Source organism: Bacillus rossius (assembly GCF_032445375.1).
Source record: "Bacillus rossius redtenbacheri isolate Brsri chromosome 9 unlocalized genomic scaffold, Brsri_v3 Brsri_v3_scf9_2, whole genome shotgun sequence".
NCBI classification, from domain to species: Eukaryota; Metazoa; Arthropoda; class Insecta; order Phasmatodea; family Bacillidae; genus Bacillus; species Bacillus rossius.
The window spans coordinates 933,307-956,193 of record NW_026962013.1 but is presented as its reverse complement, the minus strand read 5'-3'; the positions used below and the strand labels follow the sequence as shown (position 1 = coordinate 956,193).

Genomic DNA, 22,887 nt, shown 5'->3' with positions numbered 1-22,887 from the left:
AAACTAAATTTTCTACAGTCAGCATGGCTTTCAAAGTGACCAAACTACAATTACTATTTTACTAACTTTTCTAAATCCTATTTATGCTAAAGTTATTTCACATGATCAGGTGGATTATTGTTATTTTGATCTGGGAAAAACATTTGATATAGTTAACCATAGCATATTACTTTCTAAACTACCTAACTTTGGGTTAGCTGATAAATAAATAATCTGGTTTTATAGTCACTAAAAGGATATAACGTTTTATGTTTCGATTAACAATTTTAGTTCAAATTTAATTTATTGTTTGCTCAGGTGTTCCTAAAGGTGGAACTCTGTCTCTTCTTCTTTTTAATGTTTTCATTAATGATATCACTTATGATCTCAACCACTCTTCGTGGGGTTCTATTCGCAGATGACCTCAACATTTCTAAATCTATTTCCTCTAACAGTGGCTGTCACTTGCTGCAGAGAGACACATGTATTTCATGAATGTTAGACAATCATAGTCATCATCAGGTACCAAACTCTTATCAGAGGAACCGGGCTCACAGCTATGTTGAGTGGGGTACAGCGTCCAACGAGAACTTATTTCGTACAAATTTAGGCAAGAAAAAAATATTGGATTTGAAAAAAAAAAAGTATTAAATTATATTTTGTTATGGTTTTAACAATTTAGGAAGTTATTATGACATTGCAATACTCTAACTTAAATATCACACCACACACACATACATTCCATGGTTTTTGACAATAATTACGCTTAATAATAAAACATATTGGAGTTACTGTATAATATTATTATATTAAAGAAAAAAGTACTAGATCTGAGCGTAAATGTACTAGACCACTAAAAAACTTATAAAAGTACTAGATCTAGTAGGACAGTACTAACTGTGGGTGTGGACACCCTGCCTCTCACCTGATATCCGTAGGAGAGGAAAAAAAAACGCCTTTCCCAGCTACGCAGTATGTACAGTAATACAACTTTATTTGTAAAAAATGTTGCTGTATACATTTAAAAAATTTACTGTTGTTAAATTATAAATGAGAAGATGAATACAATGTAGGCATACCTTATTTAAAGAATTCAGTGATGTATTTTTGTTTCAGTTTTGCCAAAAAATCTTGATTTTGCGGAAGTGTCCCTCCACTTTTCTTTGCCCACGATACATTACGTTACGTTAAAAAAAAACAATAGAACAGTACAAGATTATAGTACGAGCACATTCTACACCGACAATCACGGCTGAACTCCACTGAGACTAGGTCGGGTATCCGGAGGAGGCGGCTGTGGGAAGGTCGGGTGTTGGACAGTCATCGCCACGGGGGAACGCGGCCCTCTCACCTGATATGTAGTGCTTGTACTCCGACTCCAGCTTGAGCGCGTGCTCGTACATCTCCTTGGCCGCCTTCGCCGACACCTTCTCGACCGGGTGGCGGGCGTCCTTCACCTCCTTGATGTGCTTCGTCGACTTGAACTTGATGAGCAGCACGATGGGGTAGATCTGGTGCCGGTGCAGCCGCTCCACCGCCGCCAGGCCGATGTCCAGGATGCAGTGGCAGTTCTGCCAACACGACCCCGCCCCACGTCTCAGCTGGGAGCCAACACCCTGGTGTACACTAGGGTTCACGACCGGGAGTTCCCGGTACTTTCATTCGCTACTCTCCTCTGGCGAGGCGATCATGCCGGGCAGGTGTGAGCCACTCCTCAGTAGTCAGTCAGTGCTCGGACTGCTGTGTGCGTGCCTGTGCTTGTCAAGCCAATATTCTTCAAATGATGATATTTTTTTTTTAAGTTTGTTATGAAAAGAACAAACATGTTATTTATTGATCAAATGTTATTTTTCAAGTTAATAATTCTGTGATTTTCGCATAAATTAAAATGATTATTTGCTTAACTGATTTTTTTACCCAAAGTTAAAGACTGAGAATAAGAATTAGGACAAAGTGAATTTGTTCATGTTAGTAGATACTTTCTGCAATAAAAAATTGTAAATTGTAACAGAAATAATGTTCGCAGTAACAAATGTTTATCATTTTAATTTTGGTCACTATAATTTGTTTAATCGTTCAAAACTAACTGTTACTACTTCAATCACAGACTGCTGGGGGAGAAATACTACCTAAAAAGGGAAGTATGAAAATCTGGGTTCCGTCGAAGACTAGTACCAAAATTCCCGGACCTGTGACAATCATGCGGGCGGAACGCTCTGAAGTGACGCTGCAAAGGGAACGTGTTGTCATGAGCACGTACCTTCTCGCAGATCTCCTTGACTGCGCTGACGGTGGTGCACTCGAAGTTGCAGCCCTTCTTGCGGTAGTCGACGATGTTCTCCGCCATGCCCTTCTCCATCATGGCCTGGGAGTGCGGGATGGGCTCGGGCGTGCAGCGCACAAACTTGTCGGGGAAGTCCTGCGTCAGCTTCTCCATCACGCACTCGGCCAGCGGCCCCACGATCAGCACCGGCCGGAACACCGGGTCTGCGCTCACGACACGGGCACACGTGTGAGGGCAGGACAGACCCGTGGGCCTGGGACAGGCACGAGGCAGCTACAGCCCCAAGGGCAGGAAGTTGCTCTCGTGTGTGATAAAGTGCACTGTTACATAAAATATTGACAACTCGAGTTTGATGCCACTTATAATAATAAAAAAATAATTTAATTCCTTTTTTAAAATTGTGGTATAAGGGAAAAATCACCCAGATTTGATTCCAAAAACTATGACTCTGAAATCAGTGGAATCGGTCTATTCCAGAATCAAAATCGACCCAACACTAATGCTTACATTTAACAGGTCTAAGGTAGTTAGGCCCACAAAGCCATCAGCATGATGGTACAAAAAATTGAATTAATTCCACCATTGATTAGTCCCAGCACCCATTGATCTTGGTGTGAAAACAACGTCCTGCAGAGCGAGGTGGTGTCTCGTCACCCACGGGCTCCAGGCGAGCGCTGGAGCGAGGAGGGCGGCACTCACAGTCGAGGCGCTGCACGCGCTGGTAGGAGCACAGCGCCACCTCCTCGTTGAGGCTGCCCGAGTCGCTGTACCAGCCCAGGTTGATGTTGGAGAAGCTGGCCAGCTCCTTCGAGTCATGCGAGGAGCTGCGCTGGTGCTTCTTGCGCCGGAAGAAGCTGCGTCGCGCCGACGTGGTGCCGCGCCGCGCGTCGGCCTCGATGTCGCCCAGGCTGCGTCGCAGCAGCAGCTCCTCCTCCACCCTGCGGGCACGGCCGTGCACACACGCTCCTGTACACGTGCCACTGCCAGCGCCCGACCAAGCACAGACACATCATTAACTGTACCATGCTAACATTATTCTATATCGTGAACACTTGACTAGACGAACCATTAATTTGGTTTCGTCTAACCTAACCTCATGCTAATATCTAATATAAATTTTTTTTAACGTTACAAATTTTTGATTTTAAATTTTATGGATAATTTGTAAAATATGTATGTTAATCAAAAAAATTTGTTTGGCTTATTCATACGGTAAAAAACATAAGATTCGCAATCTGAAGAAAATAGAACGCACAGCTCTGAGCGATCTTTTCTTCAGAAATCAAATTGCCGTGTTTTACGGCGTAATCGTCGCACCCAGAGACAATCTAATCTCACCGTTATTTTAGGACGTCAAATTTTTGAAGAACACAAATTCTCGCATAAACGTCGCACAATGTTCTTGGTCCCGTTGTTAGATTCCGAGTGCTTTGTGTAGATAGTTTGCCCGTATAAAACACTATACTTGTTGAATCTAATAATCTTAGATATATCCTAGATTAAACAAAAAAGCAAAAGAATATTTTATTTTGAAGTGTTAATATTCGAGGTCAAATTGAATATGAATAGCTTATCATTCAAATTCGTATTTGAAAAATTGGAATATCTGCATAGCCTACAATTTAGCACAGTATTTTAATTTCCTAAGCTCTTAAAACGATTTTAAGGGATAATTCAATTTCTTTATTTGTTTATGTATGTATGGTGAGTTTTCTGTCAAGAAATAAAGAAATAAAGATGATAAAATACCACTCAAAACAACAAATGTTATTTGAGAACTTTAAAGAGTGCAGAAAAATTTAATTTTTTTGGTCCTGGAATGTTCAGTGACTTTAAAAAAGGACCATTTGTGTATATTTCTCATTTCGGAGCGATGACATGTCACAGTGTTTATCTGTTTGTTTGTTGGTTGGATGCAGGACGAAACTTTCTCCTCGCTCGTGTGTCCGACGAAGGACAGTAAAAAATGAAGACGGCCGCCCAGATACAAGCTGGTGCCGGGCGCCGCTGGAATCGAATCCTTCCACCTTGCGTGATGACGGAGGTCGGGTCGGGACGCTCACTTGTACTTGCTGGGGACGATGCCGCACTGCGTGTGGCGGCCGTCCTCGTCCACCAGCCAGGCGCGCCAGTGGCCCGGCACGCCGTTGAACATGGTGTTGTCCACGTACAGCACGTCGTCCTTGCGGAAGCGCAGCTGCAGGGAGTCGCCCAGGTCGCCCACGCGGTCGAACTGCGCTCGCATGAAGAAGCTGTCCCCGGGCTTGTCCTTCACCTCGTTGTACCCTGCGCACGTCGCACCCCACCGTCGACACTGCACACTTACTGCCAGCCACCCGCCTCTCAGACACGGCGCAAAACTGTGCCAAATATTGTTGGTATTAGTCAATTTCGACATGTATGGGAACTTGTCTTTATGTTTAGTTGGTGGTACTGATTTGTGTATTACCTTGGAAGAAGTGATGTTGCATTAAACACAGTCTTGGTGAAAGTTACATGTCGTCTACATGTCTGTTTTTGTGCTTCGACTTTCCCGTAACAAATATGGCTCACAATAACCTTATTTTATTTTTTAACTAACTCCATAGTTGGATGTGATAAGGGAACACAAGGTAGATGGCTACAGATACACAACAAACAAAAATAGCCAAACAGCTGATACAAATGCGCTCAATTTAATGTGAAAAATCCGGCGACAAATTATTTTCTCCGAATGTGCACTGAATGATACCAGTAAAAAAAAACTAGTGTTGTGCGATATCTCGAACCTCGAGAAAAATTTCTAGAAATATTGCATTCTCGAACAGCGAACGAGAAAAATAATTTCTCGAAAAAAACAAGAAATTTTTTGGTACCGGTAACAACTCAATTTGGTATGGAAACTAAATTTGATATTGATAGTTGTATTTTTATATGTTTAACATTACACACACATTGCCATTATTATAGTTTAAATGTTTTAAAAATAACAAACGTGTCTGCCTGTTTGGACGAAAAATGATTTGGCGGAACACAAAGCAAACATGATGCTATCATTAAGAGATATTAGACTAGCCGATAGTCAACCATCCAAAACCTTTATCAATAACCGAAACTGTGAATAAAAACTGTCATATGAAATTCCAATTTATCCTAAAAGAAAAACTGCCGTATTTAATTTTTAAATTACGTAAGCGTAATACATAATAAAATACGTTCGAACCTAACCTACAAAATTGGTTTTGTTTACATACACGTTATTACGGTAAAGTTATTAAAAGCATTACCTTTAATTTAGTCTTAATATTTTGTTCGGTAATGTTTAATAGCATACTGAAATGTTGATTATTACGGCAAAATACAAAATTTACTTTTTAACGAACAAAAGGGAATGGTGTTCATGCTGCCAGACTGAGTCTGCTTCGCTATTCCGTTTCTTATTTCATATCCAATAAAAGACTGCGCAAGTCATGTGATTTTTAAATGGACTGGAATGTAAAGGAATGGAATGAACACGCAGAACAATTCACGCCCTTTTATTACGTAAAATACGTGAATGTGTGTGTTCAAACCCGTTGAAAAGGCAGAATAAATAGTTTTTTCATCCCATTTCCTTTTCCAACTTTGTTTCACTCTGTCGTAAGATGTCACGAGTAATGAATCCTGCCAAAGCCTCCCTAGTATCAATTTCTTTGTTTTCATTACAGTACCAGAGTTTCCTGTTTACGCGAGCTACTTTGCGGGTATGAATAAATAATGTGACGCCTGTAAAATGTTATTAGGAATATGAGAATAATTTCCTAATATTGCTTTATCTCTAACTGCGGCGTAACCAAGCGGAAAAAAAATTGTTGCGGGAATATAACAGTTTAACAGAAGTAAACTTTGTTGTCAAATTAAACTTAGATTTTACGGTAAAATGGAAGATGTGGACATATCAGTGTGGCAGTATTACACAAAAAGTGGCGATAAGTCAACGGGAACCACAATTAACAATTTAGCTACTAGACTTTTACCTAAGTGAGTGAATGTTTATTTATAATTTAGTGTAGGCTTACATAACGTGTGGTGCATGTCAGTTGTGCACAGGCAACTAAATTGACATTCTATATGATAAACAGTTTTATGTACAGAACAATATATTTTGAAAGTGATATCTACAGTAAATCTTGATTATTTAAAAATTTCTCATTCTTGTCTCATTTCTCGCGAGAAAAATATTTTCTTTCTTGAAAATTTCTTGACGCCTAAATCTCATTCTCGCACAACCCTAAAAAAAAACTAATATTTTTTTTTTGTAATAAAAAAAGGGTGTATTTTTGTGAGAACGTTATGAAATTTTGAAATATTATTAGGTGTAAAACTAATTCTCATTAGGTTTGTAACTTGAAAAGGAGTGCTATCTCCGGACGGGACGCCACTGTGTGACGGGACTGGAGGCTCACTCTGGAGGTTGAAGTGGGCGAGCACGGTGACCTTGTCGGCCGGCTTGGCCAGCTCGTAGGCCGCCTCCTCGGCCGTGGCGCGCCGCAGGTCCGTGTGGTTGAACTCCAGGATCTGGTCGCCCGTCCTGCCGCACACACACACGCCTCGCCACGCTCACTCATTCCCAACGTAACAAGTATACAACCCTCTCTTCCAAAAAACACGTTAAATGGCCTTTTTAGCTCAAGACAACGGCAAGCAGAAATATGAGAGAAAAGAGAGAGAGAAAGAACAAAGGAGAGAACAGAAAAGAGAGGAAGAAAGAGAAATAAATAATGAAAAAGGGTGTGCATTCACATTACATCTTATTGTATTACTTTAAACCTAACGCTTGATATTAGAATATTGTTTTATAATGCCCATCACTAGTATCAGATAGCTTTCAAGATGTGTGAATTAGAGTATTTTTTTTTATTGAAAGTAAAATGAAACAAAAATGAAGACATTATTATTATAATATTCTTTTTTCAGAATTACACTAACAATTTGTCCTTTTTGGAATAAAAACAATATAGGTAATGTTATTTAACTTCAATAAATAAAATATTTGTACTGTGTAATTCAAAACCTAAAAGTAAAAAATTTCCCGAGACTCAAAATTAAAAATATAAACATTATTTCCCATAAAGTCAAGCCATATGTAGCCATTTTAAATTATTTTAAAATCATTTTTTATTTGCAATCTGAATTATACTTATGATTACCTTTTATTTCATTCATAGTTATATTGCAATCGATTTGCATTTACTTGAGGCCTTACTTACATTTAAAATTTGGCCTATATTGAAAATCACCTTGCATACATTCCATACAACTTAAGATAATCTTACGTTTGAAATCCCTATCTTCAAGAGCATTTTGTATTATGTTCTAGAGCGTTCAAAAACTGAAACCTATTTCAATATGTTTTTTTAGTGAAGAATACAATAATGATTTGCAGCCAGGAAAAAGGTCATACGTATGAACACTTGCCAGGAAGCGTCGAGGAAGCAGACGCCGAGCTCACCTGAGGCCCGAGGCGCAGGCGACCGAGTCCGGCTGCACGCTGTGCACGAAGATGCCCACGGCGTTGCCCCCCACCAGGCTGATGCCCAGGCTGCTGCACTTGCGCGTCTCCATGAACAAGTAGCGCGGCTCGTGCAGCGGCGACTTGCCGGGGTCGTCCGGACTGCTGCGGGAACACACACTCGCGGGTTCAACCAGCGCAACCCTGCGCGACGTCCAACCACCAACAGATACCATCAGAGTTTCAAATCAATTTAATTTAAAATAAAACACTGCGCTATACTTCGAGAATAACAAAAATTTCTGGCACAGCACAATACACAGTATTTTCCTGCAAATGGGTCACACCACAATTTACGTCAATATTAAGTTCAGAAACAAATTGCACATTGCATTGTGCGGTTGAATATGTGCGTAAATAACTTAGACTATGTTGGGTGTTTTAAATAAAGCTCAAATTATTGGTTTTTTCCATCGAAAAAGAAGTACATCAGCACGGTCGAGATTAAAGCAAACTATGTAATTACTGTCTTAGAAAAGTTGCAGACTTTCAAACGCATTATAATTCTGAAGAACCCTGGTTACTTTACGGGAAGCTGAGGATATTCAGCACAGTTTAGGTCAGAACATTTACAGAGGAAACTCATCACACAGTACACTATTAATAAGGGTTACTGTGTTTTTTTCTTCCACAGTCCTATAAGATGTTTTAAATCTAATAAGCATTCAGTATGAATAGAAACTCGGAAAATTTGCGGGTTCATTTCGTGTTTTGCTAACATTCAAATATTTATACCTTAGTGCTGCTTCTGTCATTGGTTCACTGTTAATCTGAAGGACTGAGGGCCATTTAGAGACCCTCACTCGTAGAAGTGTCGAATCACAGGCCACCCGGTCGAGACGACTCACAAGTCAACAGCCAACGATCAGTTGGCATTTACCCGAGTGTGTAGAGGATATCGGAGTCCATCCCGGAGTTCATTGAACCCGAGAATTGTTCCGGGTCTCTGAGCATGAAGTATGAATGTCTTCAGGTACGTGGTGACTGGACTGGCGCGAGAGGCGAACCTGGCGGTGGCGTTCTGGCGGGTGAGCGTGGACACGGCCTGGGCGACCTGGCTGCGCGTGAGCGTGCTGCGCGCGGACTGGGGCAGGCCGCGCAGCTCGTCCGTGCGCAGGGGCGCGGGCTTGTGGGGGGCCAGCGGGGAGTTGCAGGGCGTGGGCGAGTCCGACCGCGAGCCCGCTCCCTCGTCCCCGCTCGAGCTGGCGTCCTTGTCGTTGTACTCTGCGCAGCGCGGCACGACATCACAGCGTGGCACGCACCTCTCACACTGTACTCTGCGCGACGCATCACAGCGTCACAGCGTGGCACGCACCTCTCACACTGTACTCTGCGCAGCGCGGCACGCACCGCTGACTGATACCTCTCAGACTGTCGTCAGCAACACATGTGAACTGTGTTCCACAGTTTCTCTAGTGGAGCATCTGAACCGCCCATGGGCTGACAGATAGAAAAATTAACAGAATTTACTTGAAAACAGACTAAAAATTCAAGTCAGCAACGAATTGACATAAAGATAATTAGCTTACAGAGAAACCAAAACTTAAATAAAAATTCCAGGGACTGATCCTAGAGTAGTTAGATATTAAATTAAGGAGTGCCAAATTTCACAACTCATCTTTCAAAATGTAAATTTCACTTCAGAGAAACACCATTCTTTAGTGATGCCACCACCCATTTCTTTACAATTATATTCTTCTTGTAATCCATATATGTAATTACATAGAAATAGTTAAAATGTCTGGTCCCTTGAAAAATGTACACAAAATTAATTACCAAAAAACATACAAATTTTGAAAATGTACTATTTTAATAACTAAATAAATTCTATGTTTAATTATAAAAAAATTTATTTTATTGAAACATATTTAAAAATCCATTTTTTTAATGACCAGACATATTTTTGTAGTGAATTGTGATAATACCAAAATAAATAACGTGTATGGCAATACACCATTACAACATGTAACATTAAAATACAGGTAAAAAAATTAATAAAAATTATCTCTATGATAAAAAAGAATAAATTTTATCATTTTAGTTCATACCAAAATTTTTCGGACCTAGTCAACTATAAAAAGTTCAATGAATTTCTGATATTGATGATATACTTCTTACTACTTAATTTTTACTTAAAAAATTATATAAATTACTAAAAACAATTACCAATTTATTTTTTATACGAACGAATACACAGCATAATCTCCAATTAAAAATAATTGAATTTATAATAAACAGCTTGTTACATTATTTTTCTATAGGTCTACTGTATGAAGATCCCTGTCTGCTAGTGAAAACAGTGACAAAAAAAGGTTCAGGATCTCGACACAAAGACTCTGTTTATATTTTGACACTTCCTGCTGGCATTATCTTTCCATTTGGGCTGGCTAGCAGCTAGGGAGGGGGTGAAGAAAGGGAAGTGGAGACTGACTTTTGTGAATCATTCACTTGTCACATGGGGTTTAAAGTGAAGTTAAGAAGAAGTGTGCGTGTTGGTCGCCGGCGATATACTACTGCGTTTAACCGTGAGTCTCTAGTATTTTCACCATTATACTCTCCGTGGTATCGGTACCAACATATTTAGGGTTCTCTGGGCCAGTTAATTTGCTGAGAACTGGTGGAACTGGGACCGACCCATCACTAACATATAGTGCAACCAGCGATGGCGAGTGTCCAAAAATACTTCTTGAATTAAAATAGCAACGTGTTCTAATGTGGCAGAGACAGCGACCCAATTAATTATATAGAGCTGGTATTGGTGCACTACTAAAACGACATGTTGAGTGCATAAACATTGGCGGAGATTATGTCGAGGAAAAAAAAAAGTAAGTTTTGAAGTAGTAATCACGGCAAGTTAATTTTTGACGTGACAACGTCTCATAAATCGACGAACGCCAGCTGCACGCACGAAAAAGCATGACTCATTGTCACGTTCCGCCTGAGCCTGGCGTGCAAGTGAGAGCGCGGAACAAGCGATAGAGAGGCACGATCGGCTTGTGACGCATCTGTCTCTCTTGCACTCCATCGGCCGATGCGTCCGAGTAGAAGAGAGAGACAGCGGCAGCGCAAAACCTACACGCGAACTGTTCTGTCAACTGTTTGTAGAGGACGTCATCACGTGAAATTATCCTCCGTGAACCGACATTAACGGGCAACCCTGACGATGTTCTGCGACCGGGGACTCACTGTCGGGGCTGTACTGCACCAGCATGGTGATGGAGTTGCCGCACTGCCGCAGCACGTTAGCGGCCAGCTGGTAGGTCGCGCTGCGCATGTTGATGCCACACACCTCCAGCAGCTGGTCTCCCACCTGCACGCACGCACGCACACACACGCTCCCTGCAGTTCACCGCCACACCGGCGCGGTCTCTTCTTGGAGCCACACTGTGCGAGCACGTCATCCGACGCAGGTTACTTTACTGATCCACTTGTCACAACGTACCTTCTTGGCAGTTGTGTTGGCAAACAATCTGTTGGATGTCTGGTTCATCAATTTATCACTGTGCAGATAGCATGTGCAGTCTACATCTGCAGGAATTAAAAAACAAAATGTCAACTACCAAACTGAATAATAAATGATCAGGGAATGAGCCCATGGTACATTGTGAGCAGGGGAATCTTAAAATTTATACTATACATACTTGCTATGCCATAGAAGATACACACCACAACTAAGCACAATCCACAATCCGTACCGGCTACTAAAAATATTAGCGCAATTTTCACCTTTCGTGGGGGGTTGTCCTTTCCCCCTTAATTGTAGGGGGGCTATTATACAATATTGCCCATGGACACTATAGATTGAGAGGGGCTATGCCTCACCTCCCAATTCTCTGGGATCAGTTCGCATTACCAGCAAAACTTTCGTTCTTGAATAATGAACATGATTCATTTTAAACAAATACTTTAAATTCAAAATAATATTTTTATTGTTTACAAAGAGTAGTGAACCTGTAACAGAATTATTTTGTGCCCATATTCAATACATTAATGGGTCTGATGCAGTACATCATAATCTTATATCTTTAAACGATCAATTTTTATATATATAAACACACACACACAAAGAGAGAGAGAGAGAGAGTGTGTGTGTGTGTGTGTGTGTGTACAACGTGGTTATAACATTCCCGTTTGTAACATTTTCCCGCCTATAACCCCATAATTTCATGGTCCCGTCATTTCTCCATTTATCACAATGCTTTAATTTCCCACCTGTAACAATATTAAAATTTCAACATTCCCGCCTTTAACGTTCAAATTTGCTTTGATAACTGCCACAATTTGCAGTATCCCTTCCTTCAAAGTCATAATTTAGAGCGAAACCATAGCTAGAAAATACAGCACGCATATACAAACATCAGATGTTTACATTGCAGCGGACAGCTAGCGCTGTTCGTGCTGGACGGCCTTCCCCTCCTTCCCCCCCCCCCTTGTTCCGCCCCTCCTTGCTCCACCCCTCCAGAAGAGTGCTGTAGCTGTCGTGAAGATGTAATTTTATAATTTCCTGCTTATAACATTTTTTTAAGTTGGTCCCTTGGAGAATGTTATAACAGGGTTGTACTGTATACATATAAACTGAATCTCTGAAACAGCTCAAACGATTTTCATGAAATTTAGTATGCAGGGAGTTTTGCGGGCGATAAATCGATCTAGCTAGGATTCATTTTTAGAAAATGTTGTTTTATCCGTGTTTTCGATAATCAACTTTATCGATAATCAACTTAAACATAAATGACTCTACCTGACATCTATTGGCGAGTAATAATACCATTTTATTTTTCAAATTGGGAGCGACTAACTGCTTTAACGACACAACAACACCAAAGCTACTCCAGTGGATGGCGTTGATAGGCAACAGTAAGCCAAATGAGTGTTCGGTTTGAGGTTAGACCAAGAAAATCAATTGTTTACTTATTATTATTTGTGTCTTTTTAACTCATGCATTCACTTAAAAATTGCCTAAACGATCTTTGAAGAAAAAAAAAAGCTTATTATTGTGGCGGTAAGATCGAAAAACATTATTAATATTTCATCATTATGTAATTCGTATTTAAATATAATTTCTAAAAAACACAATTTACAAAAAAGCTCGGTCCTCCATGTTTTGTCTAGAGACGTACAAGACTGTAAAATCCAGATAAAAACGATACAATTAATGCTGATGCACTCGCAAACAACTCGATTGGCAGCAAGCGTGCACGATAGCACAACTTACCGCCATGATGGTTCAACAACAACTGTTGCTTCGTTGCCGGAAGCTGCAGGGCTACCTGCCTTGGCAGGCAGCCAACTTGAAAAACTTGGCGCTGCTAGCAAGCAGCGCGGGAAGTTCAAAATTCAAATGTTTCAAACACTATACACTAAATTGCACAGAATATTTCCAAGTCCAAACACTCCGGGTACTTGTTGGAACGAGCGCACGGCGACAAGCCTCACCTGCAGGCCGACCTGCGAGGCCAGGCTGTGGTCCGCCACGGTCGACACGAACACGCCGCCCTTCTTCACGCACGTGATGCGTATCCCCAGGGGCTCCACGGACTTGTCGATGTGCACGCGGCGCAGCTCCCCGGGCAGCGGCCTGTAACACGGCACGCAGGGCACGTACCTACACGCCGGGTGTGCCGGGACCCGCCCGCCCGCCCCTGGTGGCTCTCCCCGGGGACCGCCGGGGGGACACTCACTTCTGGGCGAAGCAGTAGTCCGGGGGCAGGGAGTTGCGCTGCTTGGCGTCGCGGTGGCCCGTGCTCAGCACCTCCACGTGGAAGGTGGGCATGGGACTGCCGCGCTCCGAGGCCCGCTCCATGCTGCCCGTGGACACCTTGCCGGCGCTGCTCTTGCTCGTCACGCTCGGGTTCGACGGGATCCTGCGACCATCAGTCCCACCCACCACTAGACAAGTCCATCTCACTGTTGGGTGTTCTTACAGGCTTTTAACACGTGAACATTCTGGTATGAAGTATTTTATGTAAAAAAGTGAAAGGGTCCAATATATTACAAATTACACCTTAAAATTACAAGGTCACTACTCCAATCTAATAGAAGCACATTTCCAATCACAAAACTGCAAGCAAATCTCGCTTTTGGGCCTCACGACCAATTAAGACGGTCCGCCACACTGACGGAGCTGCCCTCGACGGAAACCAACAGGCAACGGTCAGTGCGGCACGCCGCCAAGCCGGAGAGGCACACAGCACACAGGAAACAAGCGTGGCGTGCCTTATCCTTGGGTTCTCCTTCTTGCGGGGGAACGTGCCACCCTCGTAGCCGTGGTAGCCGATGGAGATCTCCTCGTGGCCGCGGTAGCCCGGGTGGGAGTGCGCAGACAGCATGGGGCGCTTGCTGTGGTAGTGCATGTCAGCGGACGGAGAGTGGCTGTGGTGGGAGTTCTGCCAACACCACAACAATGATTTTGAAAGATGCCACTCAACCTATACTGCTAAGATACAAAAAAAACTTCTATATACATATGTATCACACAGATTTAATGAGAAATACAATAAATATTTACATTTCACAACTGGTTATGGACTTTTAACAGTTTAGCAGAATATTAGTTTGATGTTATTTTGTATTTTACAAGCCTATATTTTCAACCAGACAGTTTGGCTGGGTCTAAAACTTCAAATACTGTAAATAAACCATAAAATATTTTGGTAAAAACAGTAGTGTTAAGGTACAAATTTTCTTGCATGCACAGTCAAAGAAAACCCAATTTCCTGAAATTAAAGTCAATACAATTAAGGGCAATACAAAATCATTTTTTCACTTACTGCTGTTTAACCTGGTTTCACACATCCGACAGTGAAGTTCAGTATTAAAATGGCCTCTTTCTTTTGGAAATCTGATCACAAACTAACATCCCAACTAATAACCGTTTGTTTTGACCCTCGTCGCCGTAGGAAAATTTTTACACAAAAGCAAACAACACTATGCACTCTTCACAGCCCGGACTTGTTAGGGGTGCCACGCAGAGTCTGGTTATCTGTTGCATGCATGTGCATGATAAGATGAAATGCAGTGTTAATAAGTACAGACAGAAAATGGTAAAAAAAAGGTAAACCGTTAAAAAATATATGCAACACATCAGTTAAAATGAAATTAACTTCCACAAAACTGACAGGAATGAAGGGGAATGAAGGGGAATGAAGGGATGAAGGGATGAAGGGACCGACTGACCTGCGAGAAGGGGCTGTACGGCTCGAAGCAGTTGAAGCGCGAGTCGCTGGTGTCCAGGGACTCCCCGCTGGGGGACGACGGCAGCAGGGTGGGGGAGGGGTAGCGCGGGGCCGGGGGATGAGCGTGGGGGTGCGGGTGGGCCAGGGGGAACGGGGTGAAGGGGTAGTGCGGGAGGGAGCGCACGGGAGGCACATACAGCTGCGAGTGTGCCCGGCCGTGGGAGTGGCCCGAGGACGCCAACGAGTCCATGTTGTTCTCGCTGTCGCTGGTCGGGTACTTGCTGCCCTTCTTCTTCACGTAGTACTCCATCACCTGAAACCACCCTCATGTAGCCACTCAGGTCTCAATAACACTGCAGCAGAAGTCTCAAACATGTTCTGTGATACTAATTTGGATTTAACTAGAGTGTTCTCAATACACCTATAAAACTTTACTTATTACTGGTATTACTTACTATCCCTGCTCAAAAAAATCAAGCAGAGCAACACTAGGCCAGTAATAAGCTTACTCATTTATTAAAGGACCTAAAAAATGAAGACTCCAAATTAAAAAAGTGTGCATGTACAGCTATTGCACTTTTTTTTTGTGCCAAAAAATTTTCATGATTTAATAATTTCATTATTGCTATGATATTTTGAAATAGTATAATGTTGCACTATTTAATTTCTTTTGTAATTTGACGAATTTGTCTTGAAATTAATATTCATTGTTACAAATCTTGTAAAACATGCATTATTAGTGTCGCGAGCTTGTTCGAGTGCACCGTCTCATCATGTTATCTTTGAAATTTTCTTATGATTTTTGCTAAGTACACCTTTTAAATGTCTTTCTTTCTACCTTTTTTTTTGTGTTTTGATGGATACATGACATATTTTTTTGCTCTACATTTAGCAACTAAAATTATGTATGTAACATTTTTATTTCTACTGTCTTCAGAATTAAATTAATTTCACTCAGTACTTGTCGGTGCGGGGCTTATTCTAAACAATACTATATATAGTTTTGTTCATAATATTAGGGGTACAAGGCTTATTCGTGGGTGCTGCTTATGGGAAATATCTGAAGTGATCAGAATAAAATATTCATATTTATGCATAATTCAATGGTTTTGAGATTTAATATTTTTATTTATGATTACAAGCCATGAATCCGAGTTAACATATTATTTATTTATTCTACCTATAATTTATAAAATATTTTATCTGTTAGTAAAAGTTACATCACATACTTGATATTAACTATTTCATGGAACTTTCAGAGGTTGTAGTGTTTTTGGTAACAATCAATGTCAACCATTGAGGTTATGTGGGATACATTGAGTGCTAAAAGACCATCCAGTTAACTGTAGGTGTGTGTAGATCAAGGGCAGGATTATTTTAAATACATTAATCAGGAAAACATAATAACTATAACTTCTCAAAAGGGTTTTGTCATTTATCTACACGTAATGTAAGCACAGCGGAAGTGTGGTGCCGGCAGGACATCGCGCGCTCACCTCCTTGCCGCCGCCGGACTTGACGGAGAAGTCGATGCTGGCGTCGGAGGGCAGCAGCGCGCTGAGGCGGTCCCGCTCCTTCTTGTCGCAGGAGTCCTGGAAGGGGGCGGAGGAGAAGGACAGCTGGCCGGCGTTGCCGCAGGACGACGAGCGGTCGTGGGTGATGCTCACCAGCCGCACGGGCTGCCGCTCGGAGCAGCAGTGGCTCACCTCCGCGGGGTACTTGGAGGGGTCGCCCAGCAGCACGGAGAGAGGCAGCCGTTCCTTGTGCCTCGCGGGGTGCAGCACGGTCCCGGTGGCGTGCTCCAGCACCGGCCCGTTGCGCGTCTTGGGCCACGTGCCCCCGTCCTTGCCCGCCCGCCGCCGACTGCGCTTGGCCCCCACCCTGCGGTGCTCCGCCGCGCTCTCTATCACCAGGTCCAGCTCCGCGATGGCGTCCCGCTCCTGCTCGAACGTCGTGGGCTCCTTCTTCTCCTCGCACGCCTCCCGGTTGCGCTCCTTGCGGTGCCGCACGAAGTCTATCTTCTCGCGGATCATCTCCCAGGCGCCTGGGCCGGCGCTCTTCTCCGGCCCCGGCTTGGCGGGCGCGTACTTGCGCTCCGCCGCGTAGTCCTCGTACCTGGGGCGCTGGTCCTCCGTCTGCGAGCTGCGGTTCACCATGCGGGGCAGGCCGCGCCTGAAGCAGCCCCGCTCGTCGTCCCCGCTGGAGGTGGAGCCGGTCGGCGACGACAGGGTCTTCAGGGTCGTGATGGTGAGCACGTCCGCCGGCTCGTTGAGCACGGCCATCGCGTCGCGCGCGTCCTTCAGGCCGTCCATGGTCCTGTTGTTCACCTGCGCCCGGGCACCCCGCCCTTCACTTGCATGCAAACAGTCGTGAGGACTGCCGACAAGGGGAAACTTTTCCGCAATTTTTACAATATTATCACACAACAAATTTGTTTTATCACGTTAGTGAAGTAACTCCTAAATTACTATATTATACGCATTGCATAGTAATTTTAAGGTATTAAAAAAAAAAATAATGATGATCTTAATTTTTAGGTTATATTGCTACAAAGACTCAGTTTTCTACGTTATTCAAACTATATAGCTATGTGAGAATATTAATATATTTTATACTCACTTTTTACCGCACAGTAATTGTATATTTAAGATTTAAAAGTGCAATAAGTTAAACTAATAGGAACAAATATAGTGTTATCGTTAACACATCACGTGACCATGTCGATGACGACTTACATGAATTTACTCCCGATCCAAACCTTCCCATATAAGTTTTCACTTCAAAAATAATTTACATTAACAATAGTCGAGAGCAAAAAGATAAAAGATAGTAACAATTGCCATGCCATTGCACAGCCAAGATCATATGCATAAAGAGTCTTCACAGCTACAAAATAAATAGGTACTTTAAACATTTTATTTAAATAATAAAACATTTAACTGAAAAAGTAAAAAATTACAAAGAAATTACTGATGCAAAAGTAACTGAAAATCGTTCCAGTTCGTGAAAGAAAGGAACAAAGTTCAGAACTTCGTTCCTCTGTTAAAATTGGAATGGATTTCTTACGTGTTCCAAACAAAAAGGAACCACACGAATGGAACTCGTTCAAACGAACGAGTTCCTTCTGAGCTTTGACCTGGTCTTTTGCAAGAAAGTTGGTTGCTGCAAAGGTTGGCAGCAGGATGGTATCGTTGCAGGCAAGACGAGCCACGGTACACGGTGTTGCAGCCGTGCGACCACGCTGGGACGGCCTGGGACCGAGCAACACTCACGCTGATGACCCGGTCTCCGACGGCCAGGTTGCCCTCCTTGGCCGCCAGCGAGCCGGGGGCGATCTTGCAGATGTAGATGCCGGTCTCCAGCGTGAGGCCGTGCTCACTGATGCTCAGGTGCAGCTACACAACACAGGGACGCTGTTACAGTACGGGCAAACTCTTCATGCAAGCTTTTCCAGAAAATCCAGAGAAAGATAATTTGTGATAAAAATTTGTTATTGCAAGAATGAGTTGTATACAAACTCAAGATTTTTATAAAAATAAATGCTTTTTTCATAAAGAAAATATATCACAACCAAAGATGAATATGTTAATGTTTAATTAAATATATTTCAACTCTCACTTTCAAAATTAATATTAACCCTAAATTCAAAATAAATCTCAATTATAAATGACTGTACAGTAAAACAATACCTAAGAAAAAGTAAACTCCTATTAAAAACTTATTTTTTTTCCTTCAAGGAATTTTATTTCAAAAGGGATAAACTGCATTACGTGCGATGGTGCAAGTCTTTAAAAGTATTCGCTGCTTAGTTTCTGAACACAAGCGAGTGACACTGGAGGTAATGCCGAGGCCACATTCACAAGTGACACGGGGGACTGACAGGAGTGTGCAGGAGAGACAGGGGGCAGAGAAGTGAGAAAGGTAACAGAAAATGTAGAAACATGAAGAGAGGTAAAGAAGAATAAAAGTAGGAAGAGATAACTGAAGTAAGTAAAGGCCTACGCAAAACGCAAAGCTTCCAATAAGCAAATCAATCAAAGATTTTTAAAATATTTGATTTGACTTTGAAGGAAATTTGTTAATCATTTTACTTGAAGCTTCGCATCTAATGTGAAGCTTTGGATTTGTTGCAAAGCTTTAAAACACTGGAAGCCTAACATTAGCTCATGAAAATATTTATTTTTTTGTATTGTATATGGTTTGCTTGAATAAATTTGGTTACATGAAAAAATCAAAAGGTGTCACACTGTTTGCTTTTATGAATGCTCAATATTAATATAATATTTAATCAGTTCAAACATTACAAAGGTTAGATTTTTTTTTACTTCAATCGTTTATTTTATAAAATAAGTCAACACAGCTTTGCCGAGAACAATATTCTCAATTCAATGTGACTTTGCAAATATTTTACAAATTTGATTTGATATTGCCTTCGCATCAAAACACTAGTATTCGCACAGGCCTAGTACGTATGAGAAGCAGAGGGCAGAGGACAGACCTGGGTGGTGTAGAGGCAGCGCCCGGCCATCCTGCGTCGCCGCACCACCATGCTGGCCCGCCCGCTGCTGGACCGCACCGTCTCCAGCACCATGCGCTTGCTCACGTTGCTGCAGTCCAGGTTGTTGACGCGGCTGATGCAGTCGTGCACCCTGCGGACCGACCGACCAGTACCTACACTGCACTACCACCTCCGCGCCGTCTCTTTCCTCGCCAACACCTCCACTCTGCTCCTTCCAGTAACCAAGTCTTCGTGCTCAAGTGTTTCTGAATGCATCACTTACACCATTTAAGTGGCAAGAACATTAAAACTTTAAAACCTTTGTATAGTAAACCCCCTTTCAACAAAGAAAAAACAGTAGTAGAAATTCATATTACCTACTTTTCTTGAAAATAAACATAACTATTTATACTCAATACATTAAATCATTAAATCCAGAACTAAACAGCCTATTTTATTTTTAATGAAGCAATGATTATAAAAAATATCCATACCCAATATCCACGAAAAAATTTCACAGCCGTAATACTGAAGACTTCTGATACAGCAAAATGGCCACGGAAAGTGTGTACTCATACATTCACTGTGGACATTAGTCATGTGTAGACACATTAAAAAAAATTTTTGAGTAGGAATACTTAAAATTCAAGTGTAGTGTCAATCAGTGGCGAGGCGTGGGTTGATTGGATGTGTAAGCAATGCATTAAACCATTTTAACTTAAATTACTAAAACATTACGAACTTACTACTAGAAGACAGTTCAGAAAACTAATATGCATAAGGAATTGAGAATTTTGTTTTAGTAAAAGGTTTATAATGTTTATTTACTAATTTATTACGAGTGGATGTAAATCCTTGCCTTAGTGGAAGTAAACTCACCCTCAGATTTGATGAGCCTGGTGGTGACTCGCTCCGCCAAGATGGACGACACTCATCAACTTAAATCTCTGCGTCATTAAAGGAAAGCTGAGCACTAATGTTTTTAGTTCTAAAAATACCAAACGTTTCCAAGTGTTCAATCACTACTTATACATAAGCTGAATTCTAAGGCTCTTCTTCGCAAAAATGTAGGTCACATCGTCGTAAAATGAATTATTTTTTGTTAGGTCTTGCAATAACTTTTTTTCAATTGATAACAAAGACAATGTTGAGACCCGCGAATGCCCTTGAGAGTTACGGAGATATGTTTTTATTCTCTTCAGGGCAGAGAAGGATCTTTCTGCAGATGAACTAGTGGTCGGAATCGTCAACACCAAACAAATAAGTTTCCATGCTTCGGGAAGAGTTTCGTGCAAATCATTCAAGTACAAATATTTATGTAACTCGGCTACGCTGTTCTTGTAAAATTCTGTTGAAGAATTCATCACGGAAAGTTCGCTTCTCAGTCTGGCAAAATCGAAGAATTGTCCATAATAGAATTTTAAGGACTGGAATAGTTTTTCGGGAAATGATCGTGAATAAACAGAAAACTGTTTGAAATTGAGTAAGCCGATGAAGAGACTGCCAATATCACCAAATCTTTGACGTATTTTTTCTTTAATTGTGTCTATGATTTCAAAATATATTCGTCTGTAACAAGTCTTTTTGTCATCCGAAATGTCATCTATCCATTGTCTTTTTTGAGTTGACCATCTTTTGTCAAGCTACCAAATTGATCCTCAATTTTGCACCAGAAATCATCGAAACTGTCACATAGTTTCTCAAGATATTGCTGAAATTGTTCTATCCTTTCAATGCAGTAACCAATATTAAATCTCTTCTTTTGCAATATCTCAAAAAGGGAGTCAGACAATGGAAAAATCTTAGAAAAAATGTGAAGCAGGAAGTTGAAATCTAGATCTTGGAATGTTGTGTGAAAGCCACGGGCACTTGAATAAGTTTGTGCGTCCCATTTTTCCCCGATTTCAATTATATTTTTCAACAAATTTAGAATTTCTTGTTTGTTTTCAAAAACCGTCTCAAACAATCTGCTGTCGTAATTCCATCTGGTAGGTGCTACGGAATGAAACAGTTTTTTTTCACTTCTTAATCAAGTGCATGTGATCTCTGGGAGGAATAAGAAAAAAAAATGAAGCGAGGCCTGAAAGTGCCATTAAAAATATTTTGCATTCCTTTATGCTTTCCACTGACTACTTTAGAACTAAGTTTAGTTTGTGTGCGTAGCAATGTACGAACAAAGTCTGTTTGTATTTTTCTGATACGTGCTTGCAAACCACTACGCTCACCTGACATTACGGCAGCACCATCGTATGTCTGAGCTACAAGTTTGTTTTCACACATACATATATTCACTGATCCAGTTAAATAAGTGTACCGCAAAGGCATTAGCTGTACAAAATTGTTTTTTTTGTGGTATTTACACAGAAATGGTTTAATTAAATGTGGTCTTTTCATCGTACCAAAATCATACACTACCGTAGTGCAGTAAATACCAGATAAGAAAAAATCTGCGGAAAACCAAATTTTAGAAATGTTAATTTATTAAACTTCTAGCAGTCAGTATTGTGGAAATTATTAAGTTTTTTATACTTGAATGGTTTTTAAATCTATTTTTGCAAAAAAAAAAAAACATTTATTTGAAAATTAGCAAAAATAGCATCTACAATGGAAATTCGCAAAAAAAATTGCATTTACCGTAAACTGCGAATTTTTCCAGCCCCTAAACAAAAAACTTCCTTATTGTTTCTAGAAAGACGGGAGGAACGGGACTCAGGGACTCAGGGACTCACTTGAGCTTGCCGTCGGCCACGCTGCCCTTGGAGACGGAGGAGACGTAGATGGCACTGTCGTTGGGGCACTGCGGGTCGTCGCGGCCCCCCACCAGGCTGAAGCCCAGGTCGTCGTCCGACGCCAGGCCGCTCTGCAAGCATCGTCCCACCACCCTCACCACCCTCACCCCAGCGACAAGGGCCGAAACATACCAACACAAGAGTTTCACAATTAGCTAGGAAAATAAAATGGTCATTAGATATATTACTTCAGATACCATTATTTTATATTGTGAAACTTTATACTGTATAAAATAAATTAATTCTAATTATACATTTTTACTTTTTTTATAACTTTATGAAATATATATTTAGTTTGTTTATACTACTTGCTCGAAAATTAAGTGTTACTTGTGGTATTTTGTGCATACTGCCTCTCAAACACAAAGTCCAGTTTCACGCATACATTCCTATTTCATCTTCATCACAAACAATTTCAAAATTCAAGCAAGGCTCAATGATAACAAAAATTAGGTAAACTCAAAAAAAATTATTATAGTGGATTGCATAGCCGCTGTTTATGATAAAAATGTAAAAGATAGAATCATTTAACCACAAGCGAAAGGGCAATGCATAGGCATGCAATGATGTACATATATACTCTAAACCTCACATAGATACTATATATGTAAGTCTACTGATACAGCACATGT

The 22,887-nt window shown here is 41.3% G+C and overlaps 1 protein-coding gene across 6 annotated transcripts in view; it reads right to left on the bottom strand.

Moving 5' to 3' along the window:
* LOC134543342 (disks large homolog 5) overlaps positions 1 to 22,887 on the bottom strand; it is a 43,963-nt gene that overhangs the window by 3,651 nt on the left and 17,425 nt on the right. For 4 of the 6 annotated variants that reach the window (XM_063388305.1, XM_063388308.1, XM_063388306.1 and 1 more), the window contains exons 12-27: positions 22,196 to 22,326; positions 19,467 to 19,617; positions 18,241 to 18,363; positions 16,465 to 17,295; positions 14,970 to 15,281; positions 14,010 to 14,179; positions 13,475 to 13,657; positions 13,230 to 13,398; positions 10,980 to 11,103; positions 8,801 to 9,017; positions 7,734 to 7,898; positions 6,688 to 6,812; positions 4,327 to 4,549; positions 2,963 to 3,201; positions 2,240 to 2,466; positions 1,331 to 1,550 (exon numbers count right to left, since the gene is read on the bottom strand). In XM_063388305.1, the coding sequence (XP_063244375.1) occupies positions 1,331 to 1,550; positions 2,240 to 2,466; positions 2,963 to 3,201; positions 4,327 to 4,549; positions 6,688 to 6,812; positions 7,734 to 7,898; positions 8,801 to 9,017; positions 10,980 to 11,103; positions 13,230 to 13,398; positions 13,475 to 13,657; positions 14,010 to 14,179; positions 14,970 to 15,281; positions 16,465 to 17,295; positions 18,241 to 18,363; positions 19,467 to 19,617; positions 22,196 to 22,326 (3,610 nt within the window). The remainder of the gene's footprint in view (positions 1 to 1,330; positions 1,551 to 2,239; positions 2,467 to 2,962; positions 3,202 to 4,326; positions 4,550 to 6,687; positions 6,813 to 7,733; positions 7,899 to 8,800; positions 9,018 to 10,979; positions 11,104 to 13,229; positions 13,399 to 13,474; positions 13,658 to 14,009; positions 14,180 to 14,969; positions 15,282 to 16,464; positions 17,296 to 18,240; positions 18,364 to 19,466; positions 19,618 to 22,195; positions 22,327 to 22,887) is intronic. The other 2 variants (XM_063388309.1, XM_063388310.1) reach the window with 1 other exon arrangement.